General features: G+C 35.2%; 1 protein-coding gene across 4 annotated transcripts in view; it reads left to right on the top strand.

Annotated features, from left to right (window-relative positions):
- The window catches only part of kuz (zinc-dependent metalloprotease kuz), a 438,495-nt gene extending 414,938 nt beyond the window's left edge, over positions 1-23,557 (top strand). For 3 of the 4 annotated variants that reach the window (XM_083110784.1, XM_083110783.1, XM_083110782.1), the window contains exons 11-15: positions 1,565-1,798; positions 3,472-3,588; positions 9,732-9,896; positions 10,021-10,120; positions 19,378-23,557. In XM_083110784.1, coding sequence (XP_082966910.1) covers positions 1,565-1,798; positions 3,472-3,588; positions 9,732-9,896; positions 10,021-10,120; positions 19,378-19,484 — 723 coding nt within the window. In that variant the 3' untranslated portion in view covers positions 19,485-23,557. Of the gene's footprint in view, positions 1-1,564; positions 1,799-3,471; positions 3,589-9,731; positions 9,897-10,020; positions 10,121-15,188; positions 15,212-19,377 lie in introns of all 4 variants that reach the window. The other variant, XM_083110785.1, reaches the window with a different exon arrangement.
- The last annotated feature ends 2,489 nt before the right edge of the window (positions 23,558-26,046 follow it).

Below are 26,046 nucleotides of genomic sequence, written 5' to 3'. Positions count from 1 at the left end.
ATCTGTAAGGGAGATACAGGGGGATAGCCTGGGATTTATCTGCTGAGCTTACACTGAACTTCACTGAAATGCTAAGAAAGAGTTTTGACAATTTCTCTTCACTTCTCCATTAATTTTGTTTTTTCTTGTGATTTGTTTCATTACTGCCACTGTTTATAATCCAAACTTTATTTTATAGAGATGCTGTATGTTTGAAACATACAAATGAAGCAATATTTAAAAAAAATGTTTATGATCATTACATAAGAAGCATTATGTTGCATTGAATACTTACACTTCCGTGGCAGAGTGGTTAGCAATAGCATGCTACAACACCAGGGGTCCCAGATTCGAATCCTGGCCTGTGCATCGGTGTTCTTTCTGAGTGTCCTTTCATCAATTTCACTGGTTCTCATGTTCGCTATTAGCCAAAAGTGTCAGAAAAGCTAAGTAAAATAAACCAACTCAATCAATCGATTACTTTTCTGTAGTTATGTATATTACTAGATAGCATAACTGTGTATTTAAACTTTATTTTTTAAGAAAAATAAAAATTCACAATATTCTATGAAAGAATAGCAGCTCATTTGTATAAATCCCAGGAATCTCAATAAAATTATTGACAGTATTATTGATGGTCTAAATCAAACCTGCACGTGGCTTTTCATTAGAACGTGCAATTCTATAGGCTTTATTGCTGGTCTACCACCTAACCCAAAAACAACAAAATAAAAATTATGCTAATGTGAAAAGTCTCAATGAAATTAAGGACATGACAACATTTATTGCCACAGTAGACCAAGTCTGCTACTATAACTTTTAAGTAGCTCCTTAATTGTTATTACAATACTGAATCCAAACCCCCGTCCCCCAGAAATCAAAGCCCCCTCTCTTTCTCTCTATGTTAATTGCAACGACACAATTCAGACCAAGGACCCCTAGCATTGTAGCTTGCAGTGCAAACTACATCATTATGCATTTAACTGTTGTTACGAAAATTTTGCTTTCAACCAGTAATTACTATATTTGCCGGTGTATAAGATGAAAAAAAATTTGTGCACATTTTTGAGGGAATAGCTTTATCATTGAATATTATAATTAATTTACAGTAATTCAAATTTAAGGTAATATGTAGGTCTACTTTCAACAAATAACTTTTGTAATCTAACTAGGAAGGAACACATTTTAATCTTCTTCACCATACATCGCAAGGAATCAAGAAAGAGAAAGTCTAACTCGGAACAGACAAAATTTTCAGAAATGAATGTAATCAAAAATTGAGTATTGGCATATAAAAAACAGCACCCTGTTGTTCATACCTATTTTTAAATTAAATAAAGTGTCTCTTATACGCTGGCAGTCGTGCTCATTATTTTTCCTATTGATGTAATTTGTTTTATTATTCTGTATAAAAATTTTGAAATATTTCAAATCAAGCAATACATTTCATCCATACATATTCATAATTAAAGAAAGTGTTTTATAATTTATAAAGCTATTGTTTTTCTTATTGCGTTTTATTGGTTTGTTTGTTACAGTTTTTGATATCCGCATTGGTACTAATACATTTATAATTACTTTTCAGCTGTGCATTAATGGTGATTGTGTTGGATCTATCTGCCTGGAGTGGAACCTCGCTGAGTGTTTCCTGACAAGTAACATTATCCCAAACATAGATAAACGAAAACTGTGCGAACTGGCCTGTCAGAATGGCACGGATCCTTCCACGTGTCGAAGTACAAGTGAATTTGCTCACATCGTAGGACTTCCTCCGGGAGGTATTAGCCTTCGTCCAGGCTCACCTTGTGATAACTTCCAGGTAATTTTTAAATTCTCTCTTAAGATTTAAAAAAATGTGCCAGTTTATTATCCATATAGAGTTTATTCTTGCAGTATTTATGTTTTGTGTTGCATAATAATTTGAGAATAAAATGTTGATGTGTAACTTACGTAGTGTTTGAACTTTGATTGATTGATTGAATTAAAAGTTTTAGGTGCATCGGCACTTTAGGCCATTTTGAACCCTTCAATGTATGCTGGGAAATATTCCCTTACCTAAAATTCCGACTTAAAAAAAAAAGGGGTGTAAAAATCCCGGTAGGAAAAATTAAAAGTGCAAGGGTGTAAAGATATTTGCGCTAGACAAACACAACACATTAAAAAAGTGAGAATATAGTAATAGCTTCCTCACAGACGGTGGAAGAGACCAGCTTTTCTCAAAAAGGTAATAAAAACAGGTGATAAAACACTGTCGTCATCTCCCAACAGGGATGGCAAACAGCTGGGAAGATAAATTCTGTCCGAGAAAAGCAAAATCGGCACATTCAACAAAAATATGCCAAATACTTAAAACAACATTACAAACATAACATATCGGATGGTCCAACCCTTGTTAGACGGCTGTGTCCAATATGCAGCCGGGTAAGAACAACTTCTCCTTGAGAGGGACAGCACTTTCAAGGCCCATCAGAAATGCTACCACTTTTATGCCTAGCTCTTTCAGTCTTATTCAAGGTGCATCAGGTGACTTATGGAAAAATATAATACTTGTTTCCATTATGGATCAGCAAGGTTATGAGAATACTAAATGTATCAATTAATTGGGCAGTTAGCTGTATACTAGAGCTGCTTATTATGTTCCTTTACTTCAACATGCCTGCAAATAACAGGTGCTTAGTTACACAAAATTATGTATTAAAATTACCTTTTTGGAAAGTTTGGGCATTTGTTTACACCTGTTTGAAATATTTTTCAAACACTTTCTTCATTTAAAAATAATTAGCCAAGCTGCCATTGTTCCCATTGCTCATTGAATTACAAAAAATCTGATCTGTGAAATATGGAAAACATTTGCATCAGAAAAGTTTTAACTGACCTAATATGAAAAATCTGTTTTAAAAAAATCCATGTTGTATTGTACTTTGTTTCCAAGATGTTAAAGTGAAAGCAATTAGGTGCCTTTTTGATCTCCCAGGGCAGGGAGGGGAAGTAAGGGAGGGATTTTGTGATAAAAGACCTCTTATCAAAGTCTAACACACTGCCAAAATTCAGTTTTCCCCTATTTTTCCTGATGTGATCCCTTTATTTACTGGGATTCAAGCAAGAGTTTTATTACAGTCTACCGACATATTTCATACCTAATTATCTGGCATTCCTAAACCCAAAGGTTTATTGCTGCATCATTGCCCATCCTTAACAATTTTTTTTCATGCCCACCTTAGTATTGGCATTCAATCTTGATCAAAACTGCTTTTAACAGCTATCCCATAACTATTTGTGACCTATTTACACATATTTTTATGAGCCGCTCCGATGATATGGTGGTAACTTATAGTCAAGAGGTTCCTGATTGAATCCTTGGTCAAGGCACATTGCACAATAGTTTGAATCCCACTTTAAACTGAGTTCCAATTCAGGTTACTTGAGCGTAAAGTGGACTTAAAATAAACTTTGACAAACTTTTTGACATTTTTTTTTTTTTTCCTTTTATAGGGATACTGTGATGTGTTTTACAAATGCCGAGCTGTAGATGCAGAGGGACCATTGGCTAGATTGAAAAATCTTCTTTTCAACAAAGAAACACTTCTCACCATAGCACAATGGATTACAGTAAGTAAGGACTACTTTGTCCTCAATTTTGTCTCTCTCTCTCTGTTTTGAATACCACATTTTCTTCCTAGGTTTATGGAAATATATTTGCATATTTTAGGCTGGCCTCTATGACACTGACTGTTTAAGGTGTCATTGCTACTATCTAACTTACAGTTGTTCTCATAAATCATACTTTAAGTTGAAGCAGCTTCTGTTAGCATTTTTTGCAAAGTTTACGCTTATCACAGTGGCTAAAACATTATCATCTTGTAATCACAAAGCCCTGAGTTTGATTCCTGGTGGATGCAGATTACACAGTTTCCACTTTAAACTGTAGGTCCAATTCCAATTAGCCCATCTGAGCATCAAGTGAAATTAAAAGAAAATTGCCAAACTTTTTGGCAAACTTTAACATGTTAACTACCACGTGAGTTGTATTTAAATCACACATCTCTTTCCCCTTGTGAGCCTCATGGTGCCACATATATGTTAAGTGAAGAGTGGCCCTGTGAACAAAATTTTGCAGATGGTTCATGAAAATCTTATTAGTGATGTTGTTATTGTTAGAATTAATACAAACAATTAATTTAAAAGCATGGATCAAATGAATAGATGTACATTAAGTTCTTTATATTTATTTTTGCTTTTAAATTTCACTAAAATCTGACAAGTAAACAAAGAAACGTTTTCACTCATGAACTGTTTTCAAGTTTCTCCGATTGTGCGTTTGGCCTTGAATTATTGCTGGCCAACTCCACAAACGATATCGATACAATAGTATTCGGCAGAGTTATGTTAAAATAACAAAAGACTCAATGCTCAGAAAAGAAACAATAACAGTGCATGAAAAGAACAATAAATATTGTGCGAGCCAAATATCACTCACATGGCATGCAGCGTAATAATTGATTCTAGTGCAGTGTGAGTTGCATATGACTCGCACACATAAAATAATTGTAAATAACAATTTTTCTTGTAATCATCAAGAAATATGTTGCTTTCAACATTTTTATTACATTCTTGTAAGAAAACACCGTGTCCCCAGGGATTTTTTTTGTTGTTGTGGCAGTCAAGATGTTAAGGGCTGATTATGAGGGTCCTTTATCTTGTAGTGGCAACACTGTTGGTATATGCTTGTCAGTTTTTGCTGGGACAAAAGACTATGTGGTCTTGTTTAGTCTTGTACTGCGGATCGTGTGTAGGTGTGTGGTGCTGAATAGTACTGTTGTGTGGTAGTTAGAAGATGTTAAAGTGAAGTGTGTGTGTATAATACCGCTCTGAACAATGTCCATGTGTGAAGAACAGCGAATATTCATCAAATTTCAGGTTGCACGTGGAAGGAATGCATGTCAAATTCACAAGGGCTTACACGAGGCATGTGGGAACCACACTTTACCGTATCGTACCGTTGCCAGATGGGCCAAGGCATTTGAAAGTGGTCGTGAATCAGTCACGAAAGAACATGGTGGCGGGCATCCTTACACGGCAACAGATTCACAGAACCTTGATACACTTCGAAGATTGCTGGAGAATGATCGGTGTTGGACATGTAGTGAATTAGCAAATGAAGTGAAGATTTCACAATCTTCTGTCTACCAGATGCTAATTCAGGACCTGGTCTGTGTAAGATATCGGCAAAATGGTACCGCATATCCCGACGGAAGTTCATCAGTGGCACAGATGGGAATGTTCAGGGCGGTATTATACACACACTTCACTTTAACGTCTTCTAACTACCACACAATTGTATTATTCAGCACCAAACACCTACACACGATCCGTAGTACAAGACTAAACAAGACCCGATCATCTTTTGTCCCAGCGACAAATGACAAGTGTATACCAACAGTGTTGCCACTACAAGAAAAATGGCCCTGGTAAAACAGATGATCCATAATCAGCCACTAAAATAGATCTGCAGTCACACTAAACTCTTGCTTCTGTGTTGTATAAGAGTTGAACTAAGGTTAATTCTCTGTAATTTGAGGTTAAAAGTTAACCTTTGCATTTTATCCAATTAGCACATTTGAACTTAGTTTAGCTGTTGTATTAATGAATATTTACTGTAAACGTGTTGGAAGTGAGCATATGTGGCAAGATTCATAGACTGGAGGAAATCAGTTCATAAATCTGGTTTCAGTGATAACCATAGCTCGAAAAATCCCAGTCACCAGGTCGCCATGGTGAGTAAAAGCTTCAGCTTGGCGACTGTGATGTTTTGCTGTAATATTGCAGTTTTCTAAGTTTGCATGTACGAAATTTTGAAAGTTCTACATTCACATTGCAGTACAGCATAAGTTAGCAAGTGATTTTTTTATCAACGTTGTGAACATTCCATACAATCGGTAACAATTTCTTACTCTTTGTTCCCAAACCCCCCAATATTCCACTTTCTCACATGATATAGCGATGTTTTGAATACGGTGGTGCTCAGCTTCTTATAGATTGATTGACTTACTTTATTTTACTTAGCTTTATGTGCCACTTTTGGCTAATTTGCGAAGATGGTGATAAATGATGATATGATGAAATTGATGCAAGAACACTCACAAATATCCATACCCAGGCCGGGATTCAAATCTGGGACCCCTGGCGTTGTAGCACGATGTGCTTACCACTCTGCAACGGGGGCCAGCTCAGCTTCTTGTATAAACCACAAGGAAAAGAACCTTCGGCGGAAAAGTATCCACGCAACTTCCCTTTCTTCCTTTCAACTCGGGCCATAAGGAAGCATGGTTCACTCTGCTCCTCCCCTCCACGTAGGAGTGTGGTGCACAGCAGTCATGGGTCTGCGCAGGCTTTTTTGCTTGTGGTTCCTCTATAGTATGCACAATTGCTAGTAGGTGGTTTCCTGGCACCTGATTTTCAGAGCTGGCGCCTAGTTCTGAAGAAGATTTTTCGAGCACTGGTGATAACTATAAAGAACCAAGCGTGCACAGCAAGATGAACAATAATAAACACGTGTTTCCTTGTTTGAAATGAACAAATATTATTATTGTGTGTTATTGTTGTTTAATGTTTGAGATGTTATGTGTTTTTTCTTGAAATTTACCTGAAATTACAGCAAGATCACAGTGTTTTATTTCATGATGAATGAGAAGTAAATTGAAAGCAATCAGGCATTGACACAAAGAAAAAATATAACCTGCTTATGGTATCCTTTTGGGGATATTATTGTGAATCTTACTTTGGCATGAAGAGCAGAATAAAACCATTGCCATTACACTTTACTGTAAGAAAATAATATAAAATTTTACTTTTTTGATTTTGATTTGCTTTATTTTACTTCGCTTTTTGTGCCACTTTTGGCTAATTTGCGAAGATGGGAATGAGGGATGATATGATGAAATTGATGAATGGATACTCGGAATCACCCATGCCCAGGCCAAGATTCGAACCCGGGACCCCTAGTGCGATGTGCTAACCACTCTGCCGCAGGGGCTGGCTATAAAATACTACTATCCAGCCTAATGCCATTGGAATTCAGTTTTGCCCATAAAATGGAGCAGATGCTGTAAATTGTATTGTATATATCTACTGTGCTATGAACTGAATTGCATTTCTGTTGGTTAAACTTCCACTCCTCATGAAATTCAGGCTGTGTGTTATTTTGAATAGTTATTTGTTTTATCACAAAAAATAAAACCTAAGAAATAAAAGGAGGATTTTGTGCATAAAATCCATCTGAGAGGAAGAATGCCATTGTTTGTCCCGATATTTTTTTAAAATTTTTTATTTACCATTTGTGGAGAAACAGACTCATTTTCAAAAGTTATTCACAAAAATTCAAGGAAATTTCCGCATGAGATTTGATCAGGCAAGAATGACCCACCTACAACACGTTATCATGTAAATCACTAAATAAGTGCAATAAACATCTTCTCACATAAACAACAGCTCCGAATTTGAGTATAAGAAAGTTGTATCTCTTTTTATATTAAATAGAAAATCTATTTTTAAAATATTAATGTTAGCATATTTTCTATTCTTTGCAACCAATAGTTGCTTGCATCATTATTGACATAACCCACATGGCATTTACACTAGCAGTAAATAGATGTGTAGTATCTAGTGTGTGCAATTTTATTTAATTTATAGTATGTACGATTTTTACTGTGGGCAACACCTTAGATTCATTTCCTTTTGAATATTAAATATATGTGTTTTCCTAAAATTATTTTAAAACATTCGGTGGTCAGAGTTGGACAATTGGTAATGTCACGGGTATACCTGCCATTTTTCGAGATTTATTGATGTTTAGAATTGCTTTGCCATGTTACCAAATGTATTTTTGACCTAAGATCAGGGTTTGAAGATCGATAAGTCAGCAGTTGGAAGTGAGAACTTACTTCATTCCCAGATCATGGATCGAATGGGATCTTCCTCAAACTAATGTGTGTACGAGTAGTGCTTGCTTTATTTACACAAGTCAAGATCTGGATTTGAAATTCCAAATACATTAAAAGAAATTTGTAATATCTTTAGCATATAAGGGAAGAATATTTCACTATGGCTAAACAATAGTAAATGTTAAATATGTTCCCTCACATATATACAGGGTGTCTCAAAAATAATAGTGCAAACTGACACAGGTGAAAGTACACGATAATAGAAGCAAAAGAGTCTCAGTAAACATGAGTCTGCAAACGAGCCGTTTTCAAGATAATTGCGAATGTGTGATTACAAGCCGCCACTGACTTCATTGTTTGTAAACGTCCTAGTTGGTAAAATGTACTCTTAGTTGCTGTAAGGTTCCATTTTTACTACAGCGCAACTGACGTGACTCCCACAGTACGATTAGACTGTGTACTGATTGTATCCATCCTGTTTGATTACAACGCCACCTCTCGGAAATCTTCTGTTTTGTAAACAAAGAGCAATCCTCGAACCGCGCAAAGAGTAAAGCACTTGGTGTTTACAAAATGCAATCAATGAGTGCTTGTAATCACACATTCACGCACATTATTAGCATTTTACCAACTAGGATGATGTTTACAAACAATGAAGTCAGTGGCAGCTTGTAATCACACATTCGCGATTATCTCGAAAACTGCTCATTTGCAAACCCATGTTTACCGAGACTTTTTTTGCTTCTATTATCGTGTACTTTCACCTGTGTCAGTTTGCGCTATTACTTATGAGCCACCCTGTATTATGACCAAGATTTCAATAAGTCTAAAAGTGTAAACACTGGGAACATTTATAAGGTTTCCGACAGAAGAAAAGCTTGCAATAGAAGCATTTATTATGTTGAACTTCTGTGATGAGGAGTGGTCAGCATAATTATCTATGAAATTCTAGACTCAATATGTTGCTTTGTTGCTTCATCTATTTGGTAAATTTGTCATTCATTGTTGTTGTCACAAGTAATATCGTGAAAGAGTGATATTAGATATCCCAAATATAATTTTGGAACAAAATACCTGTTTAAAATTTCAGTACTTCTCATTCTCTCAAACATTAAAAAATAGAGAAGTATAAACTGAAACGGAACAAAAACATAAATGCAGTAAATATGTACACTGAGAAGTACCTGCAATTATTCTAGAACCTTTAAATAATTCTTGAAGCTTTTCTGGCAGTGAATGATGAAGAGATTATACTGGGATGTCAGCCAGGTGAGTTCTGTATATGCTTCCGAGCTTTCAATAACTAACTAACGTCACTCTTATCTTCAGGGACTGAATCCCTGAGAGTAACATTAGCTCTCGGAAGCTAATCTCTTCATTATAATTGTTGTTTTACACTAGGAATGAGGCGATGTGAAATTTTGGCTATTACCGATAAACTACCCATACTGATAACCGATCCAATATAAAATTCCAAATGTTCTTTGAAGACCTGAATGGTTCATTAACCTCATTAATAAATTTAATTGCAGTGCAAAAGAAGTTGCATATTTAGACATTTACTTTTCTAAAAAGTAGGGCTTGTAGATTATCCATAAGAATTATAACAGAATGACAGAATTTCACACTAAATTTTAAGATATATATATATATATATCAGCTCAATAAAATTACTGATTATTTTACCGATCCAATATGCCTATATCGACCGGTACCAGTAGAGTACCGATTAATTTGTGCCATCCCTATTTTACACATTTTAGGTACATTTATTCTATTCATTCTATTAAAATAGCACCCTGTTTTTTCCAGGAATATTGGTGGGCTGTTCTCCTCATGGGCATAGCATTTATAATCTTCATGGGCCTCTTCATCAAATGCTGTGCTGTTCATACACCTTCCTCCAATCCAAAGAAGCCACCCGCTCGTAGATTTAGCGAAACACTTCGACGACCTATGAATACTCTTCGAAGGATGGTGAGTGAAAAGGAATTTTTTTTTCACATTATAAGTGATGAGGGTCACACAAATAATTTATGTATGTTTCTTTCAGTGCTTTCTAAGACAATAATTTACTAATTTTATGTCTTTATTTGTTTAGCGAGCGCCACATTCTGGAGGGAGTCGCTCAGGTCCTGGACCCAGTAGAGGTCCAGCACATGGGTACGGTGAGGGTCGAGGGCAGTACTATGCTCCAAAAGGTAATGATTCATGATAGATTAGTAGTGTGTAGGAATGTTTTAAAGCTTCAGTGAAATTGCACTTTTGTAAATTGCACCATCTGGCATTCAAATCATGTCATTTAATGTTATGCATGCATTAATAAGTAATAATTTTGATGTGTAGTATTGTTAATTATGATGAATTTGCAGACAAGTATTCTTTGTTGCATATTGATATAACGTCTGTGTTTAATACCCAATATTGAATGGCGGATTAACCTGAGTTTTTTGCCAGTACCAATAAAGTACAGATATAGAATTTATGAATACAAATTGAATTGATTGATCCAGAAAAAAATTACAAATGCTCTATCCAGAACATGAATGCATTTATTTCCTTAACCCTACATTGGTCAAGCTCGATTTCCTAATGCTGTTGGTCGAGGGTCCTCACGCTTACTTATTATTATTATTATTATTCTGTTTCAACCTTATCACAGCAAACATTCCTGACTATGTCAAGCAATGCATATATCTTAAGGCAAAATTAATTCAATTAAGCCCCTCTTTTATTCAAAAATTTTCAATGACTCTTTTGATGTATCTTCAGACATATCACCTCATTTGGTGTTGAGAAACACATCATCATCGGACTTGGTTATAATCAGTTATTAACTAAAATGTGTAACCACTGCTTGCCTAATTACACAAAATGCTACATAAAAGCTAAGCACAGTACAACAACAAAGATTCAATAATTGAAACACATTTGTTCAAGGGTGAGTGTGGTGCTCACTTTTCACTGGATAGTTCCCAAAAGACTAACCTGATGGCAACAGAAAGCCAAAAAGGATAGTGAAAATTAGTTAAAAAGTTCATTATCTTATTTTCCAGAACAACAGTCCTAGAAATTTTCCTAACAAAGGATGTAATTCATGTTAAGGGGAATAAACAACGTGGTTGAGTTACTTACCTGTAAATGTTATATTAATTTCGGTGGCCTCTGCCACCATCCACTTGGGAGCTCGATCCCAACCCACTACTGGACTAGCAAGGCACTTCAAGTTTAACAAACACAGGATTCAAAAAGTTTCAGTTAGGCATACATCGTACACCCTAATCGACACCAAAATCAAAGAGACACATGCAATTATGCACTTTCCGCACGAGCTGAATATCGATAGTGATCAGGCTCATCATGTGTGGCTCCCGCTATTACAACAACTCAAACCCAGCAGACTAAATGGCTACATCAGCGCCCCTAGTGGTAAGCAAGGAAACAACAGGAACTGGAAGTCAACCCAACAGTAAAGCTTCAAGTTCCCAAGTGGATGGTGGCAGAGGCCACCGAAATTAATCAAATATTTACAAGTAAGTTTCAGGGATATATCTTTAGTAACTCATTTACGTCTTATATATATAGGATGTAAATTAAGGGTGTGAAGAACTGTTCTGGATTTTGACAGAACGTTTGTCATTTAATGTCAGATCAATAGGATATATCTTTATTAGTATCTGTTATCACTCAATTTTATTTTAGAATTCTACTTGTTAAGTGTTATTTGACCTTTGGTCAAGCCGAGCAAATACTTTCTCAAAAGTTTCTCTCCTTTTGAAAAAATACGATGGTATTCTAGAGCATTGAGATGAATGTTTGTGATTTTTTTTTATGCTGTTTCTATGCATCGGTAAAAGTTCCACAGTACTATATGCCTATGTTCTATCACAGGCATTCAGAAAAGTATAAGCAAATGATACGAGAATTTGCTTCAATACTATAAAAGTGATTCTAAAGCGATGCAGTTTCTCAGAATTTGGAACACCGTGGTGATTTTTTGAAACAAGTCTTCATATCTTAAAATTTCATTTTAGTCTATCCTTAGTAAATGCCATCCTCTCAGCTAAAATGGTTCCTGAGTTTTCACTAAAGAAAACATATAGATTATATTCAGCAAGCACTGTGCATGCTGTTTTTTCTTACATTGTTTTAGCACTTTGCATGATAGATTCATCATGTCAAATAGTTAAGTTCTTCTAACTCGACTGTGGATTGGACACAACTGTATCATCCATGATCACTTGCAGCTAGGGCTGAACCCTTCAATGTGTCGTGTTTGTAATGTCTTTTTAAGTGTTCGACATATTCTTCTTGAAAGTGCCGATTTTGCTTTCCTCGGACAGATTTTTAATCTTTCCAACTGTTTATCATCCCTGCTGGGTGATGACCACAGTGTTTTAACAAATATTTTTAACTTTTTGAGAAGAGCTGGTCTCTTCCACTGTCTGTAAGAAAGCTTCTAGTTTGTTATTTTTAATGTGTTGTGTTTGTCTTGTGCACGTCTCTTTACAGCCTTGCACTTTTAATTTTTTCCCAAGGGGCTTTTCACACCCCTTTTTTAAATTTTAAGTAAGGATATTAGATAAGGGGATATTTCCTCATGTACATTGGAGGGTGCAAAATGGCCACGTGTGCAGAAGGACCTAATATATTTACCTCAATCAATCAGTCATATAGTTAAGTGGATATCAACAAGTAGTCACGCAATTAAGAATTGTTACAGTTGAGCATTGCGCTTCAGTAATGGAACCCACTTAATTTCCTCATTATTTGTAAATAATTCAACAATTCCACCACAAAAGATCTACCTCAGCAACTATCAAATCTTAAACTTGATGATTGTATTAATATTAAGTATTTGGGCTCGCAAATAATAAATGCATTTGCATTTCATTTTTATTGTTTTGCTTCGTTTAATATGGAGTAACTATGTTTCTTTATGAAGGAATTTCATTCCTGTATAACTAAATTTAATGAAGGTGAACTGTCAATAATACTGTTAGAAGTCGGCAGGGTGTCTGACTGCCATGTGGGAGACCCAGGATCGATTCCCCGGGTGGGTGATTTCAGACAGAAATTTTTCCAGCAATGTCCCTGGATGAGCAGCTCTAGGCTCCAATAAATGGACACCTGGTGGGTAAAGCCAGCTTAGACCATGCTGCTTATCACATCACCTCCACTAATGGCTATGATTGGAAATGTGTGGTCCCCTCCCCTCCTCATGTACCACCACAGCATGTCACAATCTGTGGCTTTACTTTTGGTTCCCTACACCAGTTCCCAGTTGTACAGAAAATTGAAATGATTAGAAATAAAAATTAGATATGGCAGAAAGTGAAAGAAAATAAGCATAAGAGCAATAAAGAACATGGATAATCACAAGTTCTGTAATAACATATTGTGGATTTGTGCATGTTACTCACTATTAAAGGCAATAAATATGTTAAATAGTATTAATTAATTTAACTACTTACGTGAGTGAGTATGGAGTCTTATTAGGACAACGTTTCGGAGGTCAGACTGCTTCCTTCATTAGGTTTCTAGGCGCAGAGCATAGTGCCGTGTAAAAAAAGTGTTGAATGAGGATTTGGTTAAGGGTTAAGGTTAAAAACACTTACAAAATCTTTGCCATATTCCAACTTAAAAGATCTCAGCATGTTAAAAACTTCATAAAAACACTCCACGAAGTTTTTAACATGCTGAGATCTTTTAAGTTGGAATATTGCAAAGATTTGTAAGTGTTTTTAACCTTAACCCTTAACCAAATCCTCATTCAACACTTTTTTTACACGGCACTATGCTCGGTGCCTAGAAACATCCACAAACCTAATGAAAGCATCTGACCTCCGAAACGTTGTCCTAATAAGACTCCATACTCACTCACGTAAGTAGTTAAATAAATTAATACTATTTAACATATTTATTTCCTTTAAGTTCTGTAATATTTACTATTTTTTGTTTTAAATCTGTAAATTTAATGGCTCTTCTATTTTTTTAAATAATTGTAACAACTTTAGATTTCTTAACTTGTGTAGAAAATGGTGCCTCCCCAATGGCATAGTAATAATGTTGTTATGGTGCAGTGGTAGCGCCATCTCCTTGTAATCAAGGGGTCCCAGGTTCAATTTCTAGTGGAGGCACACAGTGGTTCGGATCCCCTTTAAACTGTAGGTCCAGTCTCAATTAGCCTTACTGTGCATAAGGTGGACTTAAAACACCAACTCAATCAATCAATCAATAATAATAATGTCGTTGCCTTGTAATCAAAGGGTCCCAGCTTTGATACCCGGTACAGGCACAGTGGTTCAGATCCCACTTTAAACTGTAGGGCCAGTCCTGAATAGCTTATCTATTTATGCATAAAGTGGACTTAAAACAACGTGTAGACAATGTCTCATTGTAACATCATTTAGCGCAACAAGACCTTTGTATGTAAAGATGAAACATTGGTTTAAAAAAGAGAACTTTGTTTGCACTGAAAAAGACGTGTTAGTGATAAAAGAAGAAGCAATGTGCACCACAAGCAAAGTTGCAACTGAAAAACATCGACCAAAGTTTGGCTCAGATCTGTGCATCTTGTGCCAAGTTATCATACACCTGCTCTTGCATTCAACACACATGCATGTATGCAAGTCCTCTGTTCACCACCTGGATAAGATCATGCATTCTCAGTCTGCTAAGTGTTGGTATTGAAAGTAGCAGCTGCTACCACTGTAGTACTGCCAGGTGTTACATGCACATTTCTATTCTCCACATTATCTACCACTATACATCTGAGTAATGAAGGATTTGTCATGGTTTCAAAGCATGAATTTAACTAGAGTATTACACAAAATATATTAATTTACAAAATTCAGAATACTGTACACACAACTGTGATAAGCCTTACATATATGACAAAATATCTTCTGTTTTTCAGAAACCTACTTGTTTTTTGTTTTTTTTATTGCACTATTAATGAACATGGGCTGATTCAAAGGACAGTCAGTGCTCTTTCATAATTGGTGAATAGGTGATGGCAGAATTACATTTTTAAATAATGCTGAAAAGTTAATTTTCTTTCATTTAAATTCCTGATATCAAATATATAAAATTGAAGATTTTTATCATAATACTGAATATATTGCTTTTTGTTTTGTTGTCCCCAATAACTTATTTATTTCTGACAAACTGCTGGGAATTGCCATTTGAATACTTTAAATATCCCACGATCATTGTGTAAACTGTGAATATTGGAATTGGATTAAATAACTTGACCTTTCCTTCCAGGAAATCCTAGCGTGCAGTAGTTGGTAAGTAAAGCACACACATGCGAGGAATTGCTTTCTAACCTGGAACTAACATTATATAGGAGTTCAAAGAGCTTCAACCAGTCTTCAAAATGTCATTGCAACATTTTATGAGTGTTTCATGTCTGAGATTATTTATAATCAATGTATTAAATTTGCGAGGAGTTGAAGCCAAATGTTATTGTGCACCAGAAAAGAGTCTCTTGAGTTTTTGGATAGAGCTGAGGTGATACCACTGCAGATGCTCTTAATGATTTCCACTGATAATGATACTGAACAATTCAAAGTAGTGCAGAATACTTATAGTAATACTAATCTTCCAGAGTTTTGCTTTAAAATATTCATAATTTCACATGAGGTAACCATTCAATTGTGAAAGTCATTTGTCTCCACCATGTTGTTGCAAAATTAATGAAAAATCTGCATTTATTCCATGATATTTAGACACTGTGAAAGTGCCACATGACATTTTTGTGGACTCCACGAAAGATTTGAACACTACTTAATATTGGAGATAAATTCCAAACCGATATTTCCCGATACCACCGGTACATTGGTATTAGCATCAGGTCATCTATGTTTTTGGAGTTGTTACTTCTACATAATCTACAGCAATGGGAATGCATTTTCACAAGAATGAAAGTGATTAAAGAACAGTTTTTTTTAACTTACTTTAATTTCAATTTGTACCCAGAAGTCTTTAACTTTCTATTAGAATCAGTGGTAACTTAATGTATTACTAGCTTTTATTTTATACGTACTATTATTACTATCTTGTTTTATACCTACAATTGATTTTTTAATCATAGTAAGGTAAAGTTTCCAGTGCACATTGCACTGTGCCATGAAGACACATAAAGGGGGATGTAGAGGTAGGGAGGGCCCCATACATTCTCGATTTGTGAAGACGATGTGATCAGCACCATTCCTCAGTTCCTTTACCCCCAGATACTATTTATTTCAGGTTGGGTGAACCCCAGAGCCACTTTATGCGGGGAGAAGGCCAGGAAATTTCCAACCTTAGATCACCGACCCTGGGAATCAAACCCGGGTCTCCCATGTGCAAGTCAGATGTTCTATCAGTTAGACCACCCTGGATCCATAATCATAGAACATTCATCATCTAATTTCTCATACTGTATGTGTGATAATTTAGTTGTAGAGGTGCAACAAATAAGTATATTTTATTTGACAATTTAATAAAAAGCAGAAGAATATGCTACTTGAGCTGACAATAAATTTGTTCCATCATCTTAGAATTGTAAATCTTGTAAATTTTGCAGATGAGTCTGCTAGTAAGAAGGTAGAAATCAGAGTATGTTGAGCAGCGGACTCTGGAGCCTGCCACTAAATAATCTGATCCGAATCCCAGAATGGACATGGGTTTCCTAAGAGACATCTAGTTTATTTATCTAATTAATTTTCATCTGCATCATTGTGATTCAGTTTAAGAGGAGAGGAGCAGTATTTAGTATAAGAAATAATACAATAAAACACAATTTAACATGCTGACTGACCCTGTGCAGTCATAATATAATAGTACTCAAGTAACCACAACCGTTGGGCCAACATCAGTTTTTACGTGGGAAAGGTTGGCTTTATGTTCGTGAGCAAATTGGTGTTGGTCTTACGTTGGGCCAACATTTGCCCAACCATGAAAAGGTGAGTCAAAATCAGTTTTAGAAACAACTTTTTCATGCTAAAACAACTTTCAGAAGTATGCTGTAAATTCCAGCATATTCTTTTCAAATATTTCAGTCACAGCACATACTGGAAATATAAATTATTTTTAATGAAAGTAAAAGCTATTTTGACCTTGCAGTCACTCACCAGTCCTTTGTCAGCCACCATGGGTGAAAGATGTGTTGGTAATTGCTTATTGTTTGTCTCTTTAGCTGTAGTAGAACAAGAAGGGAAGGGCATTGGGAAGGTGGCAGACTGAATTCCATGAAAGGTGGAAAACTATGTCAACTCTAGAAAGTTTTTGTGCTACCATTTCAAGGTACGGTGCCTTGAAAACAATGATACCATGTGACTGAAAAAGTGCTGTGTATTTTTTTTTTCATAAATAATTTGTACTATTGTTATATTTGGCCTCACAATAAATTGTGTATATATCAGAACACGAACATATCCATTCGTTAGTTTTCAGTACGTTGGCCCAACGTAAAAACCATGCGTTGGCCCAATGTAAAAAACATGTGTTGGGTCAACAGAACCACGGTCAAAATTACTGTTGCCCAATGGTATGTTTTTACGTTGGGCCAACCACTTTTGGTTACTTGGGTACAGTCTTAATCAACGTTGCTTTTTCATTTGGCTTAAATGTTCTTGCAATGCCTTTATTTTCAATGTTGCCATTATGATACCATTATAATCAGATAGTGTGAGATACTTTCTGTTTTGCTGTTATATTTAAAAACTATTGGCAAGGAGAGGTCTCATTGGTGTATAATTACGGTTGAGCTGATAACACTTTCAACCAATCCCCATACAAATACTGATTTCAATTGTAACAATTTAAAGTTTCTCAAAATTTTGAGTTAGTGAGTAGTCCATTCCAATTATAATCATTAATTTACCAAAGCGTCGCTTTAAAAATTTCCAAAATTTACATCGGAATATTAATACACGTGTTTTGTAATCTCAAAATTCAGTTTTTTCACACAATATTGGTGCAAAATCTATGGGAACCTCTAATTTTGCACAACTTCTAGGATAATTAGACTCTGCGAAATTCCCACATAGGGGTAAGTATTGGCCAGTATCAGTGTATAATATCCAATACCACTATCAGTATATAGGAGCTATCCACCAGAAGGAAGTGTCTTTGCCCAGCTGTTTAACTTCCACAGCATGTAGCTAAACTGAGTTGTATATTAAAGAAACGAAAAGGTGTGTGGGTGTAGGGTGTAAAATGCGATCAGGGTTAAATAATCCCTTCATTAATTTCCTCGAGATCTAGGGTGCTGAAATTATTGATTTCAAGCTGCCAGGTGTGAAAACTTAAAGCAGACAAACAGCTGTGTGTAATCTCAAAAAGTCTGTACTGGTACCACGCAAAAAAATCCTGAATCCAACTTCAGCAAATGATTTCCTATTTCGGGAACCCAAACAGTTCAGAAAATCCAAATGATAATGTTAAAAAATGGTTATTTTCGATGTTTTCTGCACTATAAGTGTCTGAAATTAGCAGTTTTTATTCCAGAAATGCAAAAGCAACTCTTGGTGGGGGGGGGGGGAGGTAGTGTGTAGAATGTGAAATTCTTAGAGTATCAGGAAATTTTTAATATTTCCCGATTTAGTCTCGAGACTGCCCTTTTTCTCTTCGTGAATGATAGGGTTTTGAAAATTTCCTGTCCTGATCTGAATCATAGTTATAGCTGTCTACAAATTTATATGCTGTAAGCACCTGTCTTGTGCAGACACCAGTAAATGTGGCCAAATTAAACAGCAGGCAGTAAACGGATGTTATTCTGGAATGATCCTTCTTAGTTGCTCATCCATTGGATATGGAAAAACCCTCTACTTTGTCAAGATATCTCTTCTTTTTCTTGTTAGTGTGTGCTTTTATGCAATATATTTTATCTGACACACAAAAAGATTAAATGGTCCACAAATGTGTGCTTGAATTGCCCACGTAGGGTAACATTTGTGCCGAACTGTAAGTTGCTGTGCTAAAGTTCCACAATCGATTGCGCCATTGGATTTGGTTTTGTTTACTTGTGTATAGCCCCTATGCAATAATACAATATGTCTGTAAATAAGTAACACCAATACAATGTTCAATTTTTTTTCAAGTCCAAAAATGTGCTGCAGCTTTGATTTTCACAGGTTTTTCATCAATAGATTACTGTAAAAGTTTTAGTTTTGAAGTCCGTAAGGCACCTGACTGCCATATGGGATACCCAGGGTGGGTTGCCAATCTTGTTCTCAATTTTTTCCAGTAAAGTGCAGCATGGTGCTGATCACACAAACTTATATTAGCTGACAGAGAATGTGAAATTGATTGCCCTAAACAACAAGCCACAACTACAATAACTCTATTCTCGATATCACTACTGTATTCAAGTAATCTCCCGTATCTCATTAGTATGGCAAAGAGATATATATACATGTGAAATGTGTGATACATGCTCAGACTTATATGTGTTTTCCCTTTATCACAGCATCGGCACCGCCAGCAACCAGCTACAGTCGGACCAACCACCCAGAGCTGTACGCGGGTGCATACGGAGGGAGGAATGCATTCGAGATGCGCCACCACAAGGTTTGACAGTGTGGATGCATAACTAGAAACTTAACAAATTTGCTGTCAGGAAAAGGACTGATCCCACAATATCTTCCCAAGTACAGTCAACATAAGACAAAAGGTGTGCAGTGTTGATGTTATTTTAGTGAGCCTTTGTGAAAAACAGGCATCGTGGAAAGATGTGTACTGTCACTACCCAGCCAATTTATTAGTCTGAATGTCCATGCAAGTTGGCCTGCATCAAGTACATAGGCAGGAAGAACTTTTTTGTAACGAGAGTTAATGTATTTGTTTTCACATATTTTTTAATTATTTGTATTTTGGATTAATTCTCCTTAGACGGTTAAGTATATCACCATTTGTAAGACACAACACATATAATGTATAGTGAGTCACTGATGAAAAAATGTGTGATGCCACACTTCCTATGAAAGTGAGTGTGCCTGTGTGCCATGGTGATTTTTTTAAAATCATAACTTACGTATTCACATAAAATATTTTTAGCATTGCAGTGTTAATGGAGAACAGTCATTGTTAGTCATTTTTCAGTGAATCATTGAAAACAGTACTGCGGAAACTTTTTACGTAAAACTTCAATGAATTGGTGAGTTTATGTGAGCTTGAGGTCACAGATCTAAACTCCCTTGCATCCACCATTACATCACTGCTTTCTCCCTTCCTTGATTCTCCCGGAGTTAACTTTAAAAGATTGTTTAATTATGAAATCAGTAGTATTACATTGAGACTATAAACTTTGATTATTTGTTTGGTCAACATGATAATTTTCTGTGAAATTTGTAGGCAAATGAAGTTGAATATTATCTCAACAAGTTAGATGGTGTGCCAACGATTTTGATTATATTATTTATATAAAGTTAATATTGGACCACATTATGGAGTTAATATAATTTTCCTAATTAGGCCATAAAAATTAATGATATTTAAAATTGGGGGTGGGGGAAGCTAAAGTGCATCCAATTACAGAATAGTGATTTTCTTTAAATTTAATATTTTATATACTCTAAGCATACTTGCTGCATATTCATGACAACCCTTTTTTCGCATGCTTGTAATTAATTCCAAACATTTTCTTTCATTTATGAACATAAATATGTACTATATGAATATGTATAATGTTTCACTGCCAATATCACGAGTTGCCACTGCGTAAAAATTATGCACAAAAAAGACACTTTGAATTATATATGCCACGTGTAAAATTATAACATTACGTGCATGGTTGTTTTACATTTATCAGTGTTAAATGGTAACAAAACTTTCCCCGTTTCCCCCATGGAATACAAGAATTTTGTATATATACATATTCATCCAAGCATGTGACATAATTAATTACATTTAATGACAAAAAATAACTACTTTATTCATATTTCTTTTGACACAGTGGTAGACATCTCAGGGGATTCATAATAGGCCCATATTTTCTTTTCGGATTCTTGAACCTTGAGAGTATGTAAGTTAGTGTGTATATATGTTAGTGTGTGTGTTGTGTGTTTGTTTTTTAAGTCAATGCCATCTCAGGGAAATGTTCATGTTATAACTTTATTCCAGTTCAAGTACAAGGCAGGTGATGAAAAATTTAAATTTTGTAAACTCTTCAGAAATAAAAAAAATACTTTATTTTTCTTTAAACAGTAAATTCTTGCCAAGTAGCAATGCAATTAAAAATGAATTTCAAAATGTATTTTTAACCTAATGAAACAAAAAACATTTTTTCCTAAGCATGGAGAAAGTATTCTAAAAATTTAAGAGTTAAATATCTGTCAATAAAAATATTGTATGCGAATTAACATGATTATTCAAGCACTTTTATTTTCTTTTAAGGAAAGTTTTGTTACTTTTTACATGAAAGCTGATATACAACATAATTGAAAAGACTCTGACAAATAAGATTGTTTTATGTAAATAAATTTGTTGGTAATGCCACACTTACAGTGCTAAATTTGGAAGAATAATCTGCTTGCAACAAAAAAATAATTGGAAGTCATTTTATTTTGTTGAGATGAATCTGAGATCAGCATCTTGATTTTTATTATAAATAACACTTAAAAAAATTTCACAATTGTGGAATGACAATCACTATTCTGTAATGGATGCTTCAGAGAGTGAATAAAATATTTTTTAAGTGTCTAGTTTCAAGGGTTATTAACAAATTCACTGCCATGCACTAAGCACTATATACATACTTTTTTAAAATAACGATTTCAGATAATGTTTCTTTTTTTGAAGTTGATAGGACATGATTATAAATTGCTAGTTTGTATCTTTTGTCTTGCGTACTGCTAAATTATGGGTGAAATGTATTTGTTGGCACAGAATATCAATTTTTATTGTATTACGTAACTTATACCCCTATTTTCTCTTCAGTTTCACTGGCCCTCCACACCATTTTGCCCTTTTTACATGAATAACTGACATTTCATTTCCTATGATTCTTTCATATATGTTGTTTTATTTGAGCTCTCATTATTTTCTGCATTTTACCTTATTTTTATGTGTGTGCGCTTGTGCCTTGTTCAGTCATTCTAATTTAAATTATGACAAATAATGGATTTGTTTTGCATTAGGCAGCTTCAAATATATGAAGTTTTTTTTCTTTTAGAATTTTCAGTGTCAAAGTATTTTTGTTTAGAGAACTATTTGTTTTCAATTTTACTCTCTACAATTTATACTATGCAATTGTGATTATGTTAGGGGAAGAAATGACAAAAATAATGTACACAATAATACATATTTCCATTTGGCATGAAAATTTTTAATGTGACTGGTTCTGAGAATTGCATAAAGTGTACAAAATATAGACAAATCATCTTCATGGGGTATGATTGTCGATGGATGTGTAGGTGAAAATATGTATGTGTGAGAATGTTAATGTGTGTGATTGAATGAGAGAAAATGATGCATGCGTGTGCATAGACAAGTAACAGTAAAACAATAACCTATAAGTGATATAAATTAGAAGAATCATGTATTTTTCTTTCCTAATAAGTCGAACTATCAATATGATGATGCAGCCTAGCTGAGTGTAGCATAGACTTTTCTGCCATTATTTATCGTGGAAAATGGTGTGTTCTGGGTGAGGGTGAAAAGATATATGGGGTAGTGATGGTGTTTGTGATGATATATTCTCCTTGCGTTAAGTAACGGAGTCTAAAATGTCACTTCAGTGTGTATAATGTGCAAGACCTGCAACTGAAAAGACAACCAGTATTGAAAAGTGATTGCAAATAAACTATTTCCAATAGTGATATTTGTATGTGTGTTTGTGTGTGTGTATATATATTATATACATAAGATTGTTTGTATGTACAAGAAATAGAATGTCTGAGGTTTTTTTTTTAAATTTACAATACTGATGAAGGTGTTCTTTGTTTTAATTGCATACCACTTCTTGCATAATGTTCTTTGTAAAGTACTACAATTCATAGCAAAACTTCCAGAACGTGTAGAACAATGTGCTGTTGTCCCTCTGTACCCACTCCCAGAACTACAGTGTACCATTGCATACAAACTGTGGTGTGTATGATTGTGTAACAACAAAAAATTGCAACAGAAAGTGTAAAAAAAAATTTTTTTCACTGTTCAGAACATTATTAGTAGTATTAGAGTTCTAGCAGACAGATGTCCAGCCTGTTCTATCATCATCATTACTCATTGTAAGGTCGCATAAATCAGAATTTGCATTGCTAGGCATTCTGACAGCATAAAAAAGCAAAAAACATGTCATCACACCTAAGTGTCCTTTCTTGAACAACTGTACACGCTGTGTGTTTATATGCATTTTATTGGTTGGTGACACAATTAAGCGTTTTCAACATTTCCTTGATGAAAAAATATTCATATGTTATTCACATATAATATATATATATATATATATTTCCACTTTCAAGTGACCAATTGCTGTTGTCCAATCAATGTATGTATGTGTGTGAGTGTATGCATTCCTTTCTTCTGCTAAACCTACAATGTTAACTCTCCTCCCTTGTAATTCATTAAAGAATGTGCATTTTGATATATTGTGAATGTTTCAAATATCTCATTTTTTTGAGTTGAGAGCATAAAGAAAAAATGAAATAAATAAAAAGAATACATTTTATATTACATGTGAGTTTTCTCTCTTCCTTAACTATATTTTTGTATAAAAGAAGAAATCATTAATGTTTTCAGACTTCCAGATGTCGTATGTTGAGGAATTAGAAATAAAAAGGTAAAGGTAAAGTGCTCCCCTGTGCTTAGCACCACGCCATGAAGGCATATAGGGGGTGTGGGGGTAACACCCCACACTTTCTTGATCCGGTCGTGAGTGGGGGTGATGTGATCAGCATCACGCCCCTGACCGCCTTTACCCCCCAGGGTTTCCCCCAGGTACCCATGTTATTCGACGCTGGGTGGGCGCCGGGGCCGCTTCCATCGTTAGAAAAGTTCCCGGATTTGAACCGGCCGGGGATCGAACCCGGGACCTTTATCATGGTAGTCTGACGCGTTACAGACTGAGCCACCGCGGCGGAATTAGAAATAGAATTGGGTAATTTACACTCACACTACTGTTACTTTAGTTTGAAGGTAACACTGAGAGGAACAAAAGTAATATTGTAATTTGGTGCTTAAGTAATTAAGTCCAGTTTTACAGTACTTACTGTTTTCCTCTGACTTTCACCGCATCATGTGGTTTAACAGGAGAGAAGACAAGAATAGTCAAAGTTTAAAATATGGGGAGGTAAGTTGGGTAAAAAATGTTAAAATGGTAATAAACAATGCAGTGCCCTGTCACTCCTTCCTACTTCATGTCTGGCTGGCAACTGACAAATTTGGTTTCTTTCAATCTGAACGCACAAATTGAAAGAAACCAAATTTATGAAAAGTGCAAAAGGACCTATTGAACTCAATGTAAGAGAGTAATTTGCTATCTTAAAAACATTAGGGAACTTAAATTGGACAAAGGATGGCCATTATTATTATTATTGTTATTAAAAAAATGCAGCGTTTCTGTGTGGAATCCTGAAAAACAAACAACAGTCACACCACAATAAACAAAAGGCCAACAGGAAGTGCAGCCACTCTTACTTCCTGTCAGTCTGGCAGCCATATTGAATAAGACAGTCAGTTGCCAGCCAGACATGGAGTAGGAAGGAGTGACTGCATTGTTTTTTATCTTTTTAACCCAACTTACTTCCCCATGTTTTGAACTCTGACTATTCTTGTCTTATCTCCTGTTAAACTACATGATGTGGTGAACTGTAAAACTGGACTTAATTACATAGTGAAATAATGGTATGTGGTGTAAGTTACGCCTTATCCAAATATGGGGCATGTTAAAAAAGAAGTACCCTTTGATGATGATAATCAATAATAGATGTTGGTTGAGCAAAACTTTTTTATTCTGAAAATACAAATCTTGAGAGCAATTTTTCTACATAGGCACTGATGGCATTGAGGCACTAATCACACCGGGAGGATTTTTTGGGAGGAAACACACTTGGATGATAATGACGACCCTCAGCAAATGGTAACCGAATTTCTTGATGGACTGGCAGCAAAAGTGTATATTTGGGGTATACAAAAACATGTCTCCCGGTATGGTAAGTGCCTCAATGGCATAAGAGGTGCCTATTAAAAAAGAGGAAAAAATAATTGTACATTTGTTTTATAAATGATATACCACTTCTACTATCTTTGCACAAAAGATGGGTTTATTGAATTTTGATTATTTAATGTTGTTAGTATTATTGCTTTAAACGGGTATACATTAGGGATGGGCCAATATGAAATTTTGGCTGATACCGATAAAGTACCGATATAAAATTTATCGATACCGATAACCGATATTCTACCGATCCAATATAAAATTAGAAATGGTCCTTGAAGAACCTGAAATGTTCATTGATCTCCTTAATAAATGTGTGTTTTGAGGTGACTGCAGTGCAAGAGAAGTTCAATATTTAGACAATTACTTTATTAAAAAGTAGGGTAAAAAAAAAAAAGGTAAAGTGTTCCCCTGTGCATAGCACCACGCCATGAAGGCGTATAGGGGGTGTGGGGGTAACGCCCCACACTTTCTTGATCCGGTCGTGAGTGGGGGTGATGTGATCAGCATCACGCCCCTGACCGCCTTTACCCCCCAGGGTTTCCCCCAGGTACCCATGTTATTCGACGCTGGGTAGGGCATCGAGATTATCCATAAAAATTACAACAAAATGGCAGAATTTTGCACTAAATTATAAGATATTTATCGATATATCAGATCGGTAAAATAATCGGTAATTTTACCAATAAACCGATACACCGATATGACTATATCGGTCGATACTGATAGAGTACTGATTAATCAGTCCCATTCCTAGTATACATCAAAAAAAATTCTTTACTTGCAAATAACATTTTCTGCAAGTCTCATCAAGTTTACCTTTATTGATTTGAAAACTAATATTACATACAATTTGTTTGTGGTGATGTAAAATACAATGTACTGAGTGTAGGAATGTTTTGAATATTGTCAAGTCAAAATAGGGATATGTGTTGGACATTTTGATAAGTGATTTTCATTCATCGTTCCGTACCTTAATAGGCA

This window comes from Lepisma saccharinum, chromosome 24 (genome assembly GCF_977018435.1).
Source record: "Lepisma saccharinum chromosome 24, izLepSacc3.1, whole genome shotgun sequence".
NCBI classification, from domain to species: Eukaryota; Metazoa; Arthropoda; class Insecta; order Zygentoma; family Lepismatidae; genus Lepisma; species Lepisma saccharinum.
The sequence above is the reverse complement of the archived record's forward strand: the minus strand, read 5'-3'. Positions and strand labels throughout refer to the sequence as shown.